At 50.0% G+C, this 10,323-nt stretch overlaps 1 protein-coding gene across 1 annotated transcript; it reads left to right on the plus strand.

Annotated features, from left to right (window-relative positions):
- Nucleotides 1-1,854: 1,854 nt before the first annotated feature.
- PRDM13 (PR/SET domain 13) lies at nt 1,855-9,848 on the plus strand. The gene is made up of 4 exons (XM_019738866.2): nt 1,855-2,031; nt 3,561-3,692; nt 3,997-4,117; nt 7,589-9,848. The coding sequence occupies exons 1-4, from the start codon at nt 1,888-1,890 to the stop codon at nt 9,334-9,336; spliced, it is 2,145 nt and encodes a 714-aa protein (XP_019594425.2). The 5' UTR covers nt 1,855-1,887; the 3' UTR covers nt 9,337-9,848.
- The last annotated feature ends 475 nt before the right edge of the window (nt 9,849-10,323 follow it).

A 10,323-nucleotide genomic window follows, 5' to 3' on the forward strand; every position in this document is an offset into this window, starting at 1 on the left:
AAGCGCGGGGTGGAAGCCAGCGGTCTGTTTGCAATCATCATTCCCATTTTAAGGATTAGGAGACTGAGGCTCCGAAGCAATTTACCGAAGGTTCCCCGAGGCTTGAATGACAGAGCACAGACTGAATGATTCTCCTGACCGTGCTGAGTAGGAGAACGCAGGTCTCCATCCCGGGGTGCCACGCAGAACTTCTTTGAGGACCTCGTGGGACAAAGTGCTGAGTTACAAGTGTCACCACCTTGCGTCCTGCCGCCGTTGTTAACGAATCCCCCTGTCCGTGGTCTAAGAACCGCACCTTCTGTGGGCAAAGCAGAGCCCACTGGAGAATGCCACGTGGCGGCTGCTGGGAGTCCTCTGCCCATTTGTACAGAGGTTGGGCCACCCACACCAGGCCAGAAACCCGGAGTCACTCAGTCCTCTCCAGGAATTCCGCGTCGGGCTCGAGTTCAAGTCCATAGGATTTGGGGAGCAGCGTGCCCCGGATTAGCAGAGCGTGGCAGATGTGGTAGAACTGTCATAAATATCTGATGAACTGGATCAGTCGGCCATATATTATGAAAATAAATGTCCCCACACAAATAGAAAGCTTCCCTAAAAGAAAACGAGGAGCACTCTCGTTTGACTCCGAAGTACCTATTCTCCTAGCTCAAGAACTGGACTAGAGGCAGGGGTTGCCAATGCCCACCTCGACTCGATCTCTTTTCCCCGCCTTTAGAGTTTTTTCTTTCTTATTTATTTATTTTTTAGAAAGGTACAGTTTGTTGGTTCTCAGGAAGTTAGCCCCAAAGATTTCTCCCCCATTTTAAACTTAAAAGCAAATCAGGGTTTAGGGCGGTTGGTTGGCATGTTGGGGAGACATAATTAAAAACCCAGCAGGCAGAACCTCTCTTCTTCCTCGGGTGCAGTCGGGGAAGGGAGATATTCCACAAAGCCGCGGCCGTGCGGCCGCTTCCCATTCTCCAGAGAAAGTGCGGGCCCCCGGTGTCCCCGAGAGCAGTGATGCACAGATGACCCTGTCTCCCCAAACTGGTCCAGACGCTTCGTATTTCTGGGCGAAACTGAACAGAAGGAACCATAAAACGGTTCTAAATAGACCACTGGCCTGAACCCAATCCCCTGAAATGGTAATATGGTCGTCATTTAAAAAGTGTAGGTATTTTCTGGTGTTTTCCCATCAAGTACCTGCCTAATTTCTGTATGGCACACGCCAGAAATCAATAGAAGTTAACAAGTCCTCCAAACAGTCCCCATCTCTTTGTTTAATCTCCTTTACAATAAAGCCAAGGGGAGAGAATTAAAAATCTTTGAAGTAGATCGAAGCTCAAAGGAATCAGCCAAGTAGACTTAAAGTAGTCACTTATTTCCCAAAACTGGTTTGTCTGCGAACAATAAAAGGAAGTAAAATTTATGGAGAAATTATACAGTGGATTTGTCACTTAAAATATCGTAACTGTCTCGAGGACAATACCCCATGCTGAGGATTAATGGTCCCGCCGGACCTTTGATTCACCATCGCCTTTTCTTCGCCCTTGACAAATTGGATTTTTAGGAATGGGAAGGTCGCCTGGACCATTGTGAGCCAGCCATTCAGAGGCCTCGATTATGCAGGGGGCTGAGGGAACCACTCCATGTGACCCTCTCGGGTGGGACTCTGCAGCTGCTCCGCAGCCCAACTCTCTCACCAAACTCCGCGCCCTTGCGCTAGCAGTGCCAAAAGGCGCCCGCCCTGATTGAAAAGGCGCAGTGCATGCCCGGCCGCGTCACTCCGCGGGCGGAGGACGCACGTCGGGGCGCGGCTCCCTGGCTCGCGCGCAACTGCGGCTCTGTCACTCGCACCCTGCGGAGGACCCCGCGCGCCCAAGAGCCTGCCTGGCGGCGGCGGCAGCAATGCACGGAGCCGCCCGCGGTCCAGCCACCAGCGTGAGTGCCGATTGCTGTATCCCGGCCGGCCTGCGCCTCGGGCCGGTGCCAGGAACCTTCAAGCTGGGCAAGTACCTGTCAGACCGCAGGGAACCCGGGCCCAAGAAAAAGGTATTAGCCATTCCAACCTCCGCCCCCTATCGTTCGCCTCCTTTTTCCCTGGCCCAGGAAACTGGTAAATAGGGCAAGTGGAGGAAAGGGGTGATTGATTCGTTACCTGCTAACTCTGCCAGGTGGAAGGGAACTTCGATTATTCCCTGCAAATCTCATTAACTGAGAAATGGACGTGGGCCGGGCTGAGGGAAGAGGATGTGGCTGAGAGGGGACGGCCCCCAGGTGGGGTGTACAGGGCTGTTTGCGTGCCAGGACACTTGGAACCCGCGTTTTCCCGCATCTCTGGGGTCTCCTCAGAGGCGCGGATGCTCCCGGCCTCTATCCGCAAATGCGCCTTTCCTGTTTTGCAAGGCTCCAGGCATTGCGGACGTTTCTTTCCTTCTTCCCTTCAGTAAGCTAATTTGAGGCTTATTTTACCTTAGAATAATTAAATCTCATTTCCTCCGAAAAAACAATCCTTGGGAAACTCTCAGTTCCTAGAACCTCCCCAAATTTCCGCGGATGTCTACTTTGTGGGTTTGGCGCTCACACAGTGTCAGAGTGGGGATTCCAACCTTTCCTCTCAGTTGTTTTTTGGGGTAAATGGAGAGAGGTGATTGCTCTGAAGCGGGCTCCAAGGGCGAGGAGAGCCCACCCGTGTAGGGCACCTGGTCTGGGTACCTGCTGCCGGGCTTCGAGAGCACAGGATCACAACTGGGAGGGGTCAAGTCCAACCCGCCAGTTCTGACTCCCAAAACAGCGTCGCGACCCCTGACCAGAGAGGAGTTTTCTAGGCCCCTCCCGCCTTCATGCATGCCAGCCGGCAGAGGTCGGCGAACAACCACGGGGAAATGAAGGTGGTGGTGGTGGTGGTGGTGGTGTGGGGGGTGGGGTAGGGTGGGAGAGGACCCTAGTTTTGGTTTGCTGCTGCCTAGAGCTCTCTTGTAAGAAATCGCTCTGATGCCCAGGCAGAGGGATTCGCATCTGGCTGCTCACGCAATCATCTCCTCCGCGGACTAAAGCAGCGTTTGCTGCGCACTACGCCTTCTTCTTTAAATGCGCTTTAATTGCTTTTAAATAGCCGGTCAGCGTGCGGCCACTTTGTTCAAACACTTTCACTGCCGGACTTGCTCGCACCTCCGCACTGGAGAACGAGAGTACACAAGAGAGAGTGGGGGACACTGGGTTTTGGGACTGACTTTGAAACGTCATTACCCTGGTAATTGGGCTGCTCTCGGAGCCGCAAGAGGGAGAGCTGGGGTGGGAGTGGGCGACGTCTTGGTATAAAATGAGCCCTGGTGCTGGGGAAGGGGGAGAATGCCCTCACTCCTCGTGTTGTCAAGGTGGGGCTAGAGGGGGCGGACTGTTCGCCGGTCTCCACTCTTCCTTCCTCTCCCAAGCAAAGGTCCTAAGGAATTACCCTCCTCCCAGCAGTCCACAGCGAACACAAGCAGTTTCCTGCATCTGGTGCGGTTGAGGATAATTTTCCCTCTGGGCTGTGGGCCTGGCTGTGGCGAGGGGGAGAACGACCACTGCTTATGTTGCAGGTGCGCATGGTGAGAGGGGAGCTGGTGGACGAGTCGGGGGGCTCTCCTCTGGAGTGGATAGGGTTAATCCGGGCAGCCAGGAACCCCCAGGAACAGACTCTGGAAGCTATTGCAGACTTACCCGGAGGACAGGTACTGCGGACTTCCCCTCCCCCCACTGCCAATTCTATCTGCCTAACCGTCAGTGAGGTGGCCACCAATACGTATTAAGAGCAAAGTACTTTAGCTACCGTCTCATTTAAACATCCCAACAACCCTGTAAGGTAGATACTATTATTTACCATTTGAAGATTGAGGGAAATGAGGTTCAGAGAGGTCCAATAGCTTTTCCAAGGTCACACAGCTTCAGAACGGGGATTCCAACCTTTTCTCTCAGTTGTGTTTTGACCAATTATCCAAGAAATGACAGCAAGCTGTCCTGTTCCTTACATCCCAGATCTTCTACCGAGCGCTTCGAGACGTCCAGCCAGGGGAGGAGCTGACCGTGTGGTATTCCAACTCCTTGGCTCAGTGGTTTGACATCCCCACAATTGCAACTCCTACGCACGACGAGAAAGGTACCGCCTCCCAGAGGGCCTCCTGGCCAGCGTGGGTGGACAAGAGTCCAGCCCTCCTCTGGTCTTTGGGAGAGTCCCCAGACTTGAAAAAGCCTTTCTTTTGCGCTGTGTAAAACTGAATTCACGCTCCCAGTTCGTGTGGGCAGAGAGGTGATGTTACCACTACCCCCTTAAAATCAACAGTAAATGATAAGTGACAGTAATAATCTGGCTCATGGTGGCAGGGAAAAAATACTCTTTATGAACTTCACCGGGGTCATCATTTCCTATTGCATACCCAAAGACTTAATTATTTACTCAATTAAGAATCAATAAAGAAGCATTAAAATATTATCACATCAGGAGCACTAGAAAGCATAACAAACCTGGAGTACTTCTAAGTGAAGGGCATCTCTTTCCCACTGGCTTGAAGGAGAGTAAAGTATTTCTACATTATTTTAGAAGCATTATGGTACTTACTGTTGGTCAGTTGCCTGGTTGTGAGGCTCTTCCATTTAAATGGTTTTTATTCACTTCCCCCTCCCTACTTAAGTTGAATTTGGGATGCATCCCAGTTTCTTAGATTTATTTGATCCCTTCCAAAGCCAAGAGCGGATTTATGCAAATTAAGGTGCACTAACTAAAGAGAAAAACATTTTCAAATCTTTCCTAGAACACTGAAGAACACTTCCTGTGGAAAAAAGCTGGGAGGTGCTAAAGTAGTTAAGATCTTGACACTCCTTTTTAATGCACAGACCTTCCATGACTTTCTTTTTTCCTTGCCAATTGTTTATCTGTAATTTCTCGTGAAGACACAGTTGATATTTAAAGTCAATATAATAAATGCTGTGAAGTATTTTCACATGTTCTCCCTCTGAATTGACTGCTCAATCTCATCCCTTTATACATAGAGTTAAAAAAATAACACATATGTGGGAATTGAACACTTCATGAATACTTGTAAGGCAGAATGACGTTTATTCAGAACAATGAATCACTTCACTTCAAAGCTTCACTGTCTTCTGTAAATTATTTATATTGATTTTGTGGATAGATTTGTATGTATTCGTGAAAGTTATCTTAGTTTGTTCCTTGTATCACAATTATATTAAATTATCTTGTCAACATCTTCCAGTAAAAGAGAAACATTACAAAAGCCCGAATAGTGGAAAACTCTCAAATCTGCCATCACAGAATAATTCCAAGGGCTACTGGCCTTTAGGGGACGTCTGTTCTGCACAGAACACCCTTCCTTAGGCACTCTCAAATATTATAAAGGTAACTGGTTTGAGTGGTGGCCCTTGTGTTTTCATTTCAGCCAACAGTTTATAGACATCATATGGTAATAGATGTCAAAATAGACATCATTTTCCTTTTGGGGAATGTATGGATTATTTTCAATCCTGACTTTCTCAACTTTGAGATGTTTGAAATCTTGACAATCTTACATCACAACATGAAGGAGAGGAGGAGAAGTCACTTATGAAGTGTGTTTGATACTTTTGGCATAGGTTGGATTTCAGAGTCCAGAGAACATGTCAGTTGGTTAGGATAAACTGAAAAAGAAACACATTGGAACTGAAAACATATATCTAATGTATGTTTAAATCTTGAAAAGAGAAAGAAATAAGTAGGGATGGCTGCTATTCTCCCAATATTCACTAATTCCAGTGGATTTCAATTCCATAATAAGATTAAGGAAAATACTGACCCCTCCCCCCTTTTTTAAAGAAACAAAGCTTACTTGGCTTTGCACTGAGCTAAGTCATTCTGGGCAACATCTGAAAACTCCCTTTAAAAAGGGGTGATGAAAGGGGGGTTCTGAACGCAGGAGAAGGAAGGTTAAGATATTAAATCAGCATACACGCTAAGAGAACCCAGGAGGTCTCTTCTCTCTTTTCAAGATTTATTTTACATGGCTGTTTAATATAAGGTAGCAGAAATATTAAAATGATTTTATCCAAGTATTCCATAAACAGTTAGTATATGGTCACATAGGCAAATCCTCCCCATTTTTTTCTTTCTGGCCTCCCAATGGTTTCAGCTGGAAGAAACAGCTCCTTACTTGAACTTCCACCTTAGTTATCTGGGGGGGGGGGGGGTACTACTTGCTTTATTCGAAGCCAGAATAAAATACATGAAGGGAGAAAGATCTGCATTTTTCTCCCATTGTTGTTCTGTAGTAATGTTTTAGAAGTTTGAGCTGCTTGTGTGCAAGGAGGGAAAATTTAGCTTTTACATTAAATTTAATGTCTGACATATACTTTGGATACTTCCTTGTGGCTCAACTAACTTCTTTTTCAGAAATCCTTCCTTTCTGTATTATCAATAAATCACAACATCGAAAAAGACATCCATTTGCAAATTGCTGTTCTCTGTACAGATGTAACAGGACTTTTTTGAGTGAAAATTAACTTCCACCATGTGATCAGAATCTGTTTCATACATGTCTCTTGATTGTGTTCACAGACCCTGACAACATTAAACACTAATGTTAAATAATATTAAACACAAAAGAAGGTTTGACACCAAAAAACATGTATATAATTCCTGGTAGAGAACAATGAACTTATTAAAAACTGAGTACGTATATCACTTATGTATATTTATGTAATAAAAATAAACTATATATCTTTTCCAAGGACTTGACAAAGCTTGGATTTGTGCAGCTATCTGGGAGTTAATTAATTACCAGGTGGAAAACTGACAAGATAATGTAACATCATCCTTTAGTTTTTAGAATACAGGACATAGGACTTTTTCTTTTCTCCCATCAAATTAAATGAGGTTAAAGAGGAAATAAAGATACAACTAATTTTGAAGATTAGCAAATCATAGTCCCTATGTGGTCCTTCAGTTGGTCACGCTCCAGGAAAACCTCAGGCAAAGTGTTTAAGGCTGGGAGGGGGGTGGAAAGATGGGTAATGGACATAAAAGACATTGTTCTATGAAAAGGAATGATTACATATGGCCCATACATACAGGATATTGTCTCGCTTGGTAATGAGGAGCTCACGACCATTAGATTGGCCTTTGTTCAGTTTATCCAAACTCTTTGACATACGCCACCTATTCTGCAAACGCCAACAGATGGGCCCGGGCACAGCACAGCCTCAACATTTGATTTAGAGCAACAGCTGCTCTCTGCTCTCATCTCTTCCCGGCCAGCCTGCCTGAGCTCTGCCCTCCCAACGAAGATTTGCTCGTACGGCCCTGAGGAAGTCTTCGTTGGAAAGGTCCAGATCACCCCTGTTGGCCTCTAAGTAGTCCCAGAAGATGGAAATGGTGATAAAATTGGCCATTTGGGGACACCTCGGGGTCCTTGCTACAGTGGGACTACCGAACTCAATTATTCGCTGGGACCCTGAATACTCCTGCTTCTGCCCACACCTCTGGTCAAAACCTGGACTTTGCCTTGGGTGCGCTGGCGCTTTCTTTCTCTCTTGCTTGTTCACCTCTCACGGGGTCGCTTTTCTACCCTTTCTCACGCAGGGGAGGAGCGCTACATATGCTGGTACTGCTGGAGGACGTTTAGATACCCCAACAGCCTTAAGGCGCACCTACGTTTCCACTGCGTGCTCAGTAGCGGCGCGGGCCGCGCCTACCTGCACCATGAGCACGCCGCTCGTCAGGGCGCTGTCCCGGTCGCGGATGGCCTTCGCCTCTCTCCGAAACCCCAAGTGCCCGACTTCGCCGTGGCCGCCCGGGTGGGCACTTTGAGGCCCCAACCGCAGGCCCCGCCGCCTGTCCAGGCCTACGTAGCGAGGGAGAGCATCAAGCGAGAGGCCTCGGTGCCATCGGCCACCTCGCCACCCCCGGCCAAATGGGGGCCGTCCAAGAAGGGCAAGGAGCAGCCGGAACGCGCCCTGGAAATAAGCGGTGCCTCCGGGGGACAAGGCCACTTCCTCGGCATCGTGGGCAGCTCCCCAGCGGGGGGTGGCGGCCTGGCCTTCTACCCCGGCGTGCGCTCAGCTTTCAAGCCTGCCAGCTTGGCCAGGGCAGCTGCAGCCGCTCATGGCGACCCCTACCGGGAGGAGGGCGGTGGCAAACCTGGGGCCGGCCTAGCCTTAGGCAGACTGCTGGGCGGAGGTCGGGCGGGAGGGCGCCCAGGAAGCGGGGAGAACCCGGCGGCGGGCGGCGCGGGCCACCACCATCACCACCACGCGCACCACCACCACCATCACCACCACCACCCTAAGTGCCTGCTCGCAGGGGACCCGCCGCCGCCGCCTGGCCTGCCCTGCTCCGGAGCTCTGCGCGGCTTCCCTCTGCTCCCCGGGCCCGCGGAAGAGGCGTCCGCCTTCAAGCACGTGGAGCGCGCCCCGCCTGCCGCGGCCGCCTCTCTGCCAGGAGCGCGTTACGCGCAGCTGCCCCCCGCCAACGGGCTGCCCCTGGAGCGCTGCGCGCTGCCGGCCCTCGACGCAGGCGGGCTCAAAGCCTACCCCGGTGGCGAGTGCAGCCACCTGCCCGCCGTCATGCCAGCCTTTACCGTCTACAACGGGGAGCTACTCTATGGCTCACCGGGCGCCGCAGCTTATTACCCGCTTAAACTGCACTTCGGCGGGCTGCTCAAGTATCCAGAGTCCATCTCCTACTTCAGCGGGCCGGCGGCGGCGGCGGCAGCGGCGGCTCTAAGCCCCGCCGAGCTGGGCTCTCTGGCTAGCATCGACCGAGAGATCGCCATGCACACGCAGCAGCTCTCCGAGATGGCGTCCGGGAAAGGTCGCGGCCGGCTGGACGCGGGGACGCTGCCACCCGGCGTCGTGGCGTCGGGTGGCGCGGGAGGTGGTGGCAGCGGCGGCGGCGGCGCGGGCAAGCCCAAGACGGGTCACTTGTGCCTCTACTGCGGCAAGCTGTACTCGCGCAAGTATGGGCTCAAGATCCACATGCGGACGCACACCGGCTACAAGCCACTCAAGTGCAAAGTGTGCCTGAGGCCATTCGGCGATCCCAGCAATCTCAACAAGCACATCCGCCTGCACGCCGAGGGCAACACACCCTACCGCTGCGAGTTCTGCGGCAAGGTGCTAGTGCGCCGCCGAGATCTGGAGCGCCACGTCAAGTCCCGCCACCCCGGCCAGAACCTACTCGCCAAGGCGGGCGACAGTTCGGGCACGGAGCCTGACTACCCTCAGGAGCCTGGGGAGCCCAAGAGCGACAACGACAGCGACGTGGACGTCTGCTTCACGGACGACCAGAGCGACCCTGAGGCCGGGGGCAGCGGCCAGCGCGACTCATAACGAAGAAAGGGGTGTATGTGGGAGGTGTGGACAGAGAGAAGTGGGGGTTCTGTACTGGAAGTAGAGGCTCTCCTGATGGTGAGAAGGACCTAGTTGACCAATCCGTTTTTATTTTGGAGGAGCGCCAGATTTTGGAACAATGAGAAGTACCAGGTCCGATGCTGAAACTCAGAGCAAAGGTTAGAAGAAACCTGGTCTCCTGAGCAGCCTTCGGGGATGGCGTTCCCGCTCTCCAGGTCTCTGGACTCTGCGGATGGGTTTCCCCCCAACCGCCCAGACTGTCCGCTCTCCAGGTTTAGGATCACGGAATGTGAACTTCACAGCGCTCTGGAGGGCGCCAATGTCAACTGCCACGTATTTTAAAATTGTTCTTTTCTGTGGAGGAAATTGTGCCTTTTAAAATGATGTTTTTGTGTGTGTATTTTACATTAGCATATCACTGCATAGGCAAAACAGTAGTCACAGTTGGGTAGATGTGGCATCCATACCCTTGTTTCCATTTCATCTACGTCTTGCCGCATTTAATACAGTGGTAGCAGGTGTACGAATTGGTCAAGTTGCAATTGTTTATAAGAGAATAATGACAAATGTAAAATATCTAAAGCATGAATTTAAGAGCACGCAATATATAATTGTAAAGAAAACGTCCTATTTGGTAGAGTACAAATGTGATGTATGTTGTTTTATAATGAATGATGTACAGTGGATTCAGTATTTTGGTCTTGGTTCCAGTTTGTGCAATCTTTAATAAAAGTAAAGATACAAAGGAGAGTTGTTCACTTAATTTCAGCAGGTTCTTTAAAGAAACAGTTTAATTTGTAAACGATTTTCGAGGAGGCTTCATAATAAAATAAATCACAGGACACTCGCATACTTTGATTATTCATAAAATAAATGTTAAGTAGTGTTGTAATAGGGAAATATACCATTTTCAATATGTGCATTTCATAGGCTCTTAGACAGCAGGCAGAGCAATTGTTTTCTGAA

Source organism: Rhinolophus sinicus, linkage group LG05 (genome assembly GCF_036562045.2).
Source record: "Rhinolophus sinicus isolate RSC01 linkage group LG05, ASM3656204v1, whole genome shotgun sequence".
NCBI classification, from domain to species: Eukaryota; Metazoa; Chordata; class Mammalia; order Chiroptera; family Rhinolophidae; genus Rhinolophus; species Rhinolophus sinicus.

Bases quoted from the DNA above. Each gene is read 5' to 3' on its own strand.
- PRDM13 (XM_019738866.2), top strand. From the start codon at position 1,888: ATGCACGGAGCCGCCCGCGGTCCAGCCACCAGCGTGAGTGCCGATTGC. The intron at 2,032-3,560 runs GTATTAGCCATT...CTTATGTTGCAG, and splicing joins AACCCGGGCCCAAGAAAAAG to GTGCGCATGGTGAGAGGGGA. The intron at 4,118-7,588 runs GTACCGCCTCCC...TTTCTCACGCAG, and splicing joins TCCTACGCACGACGAGAAAG to GGGAGGAGCGCTACATATGC.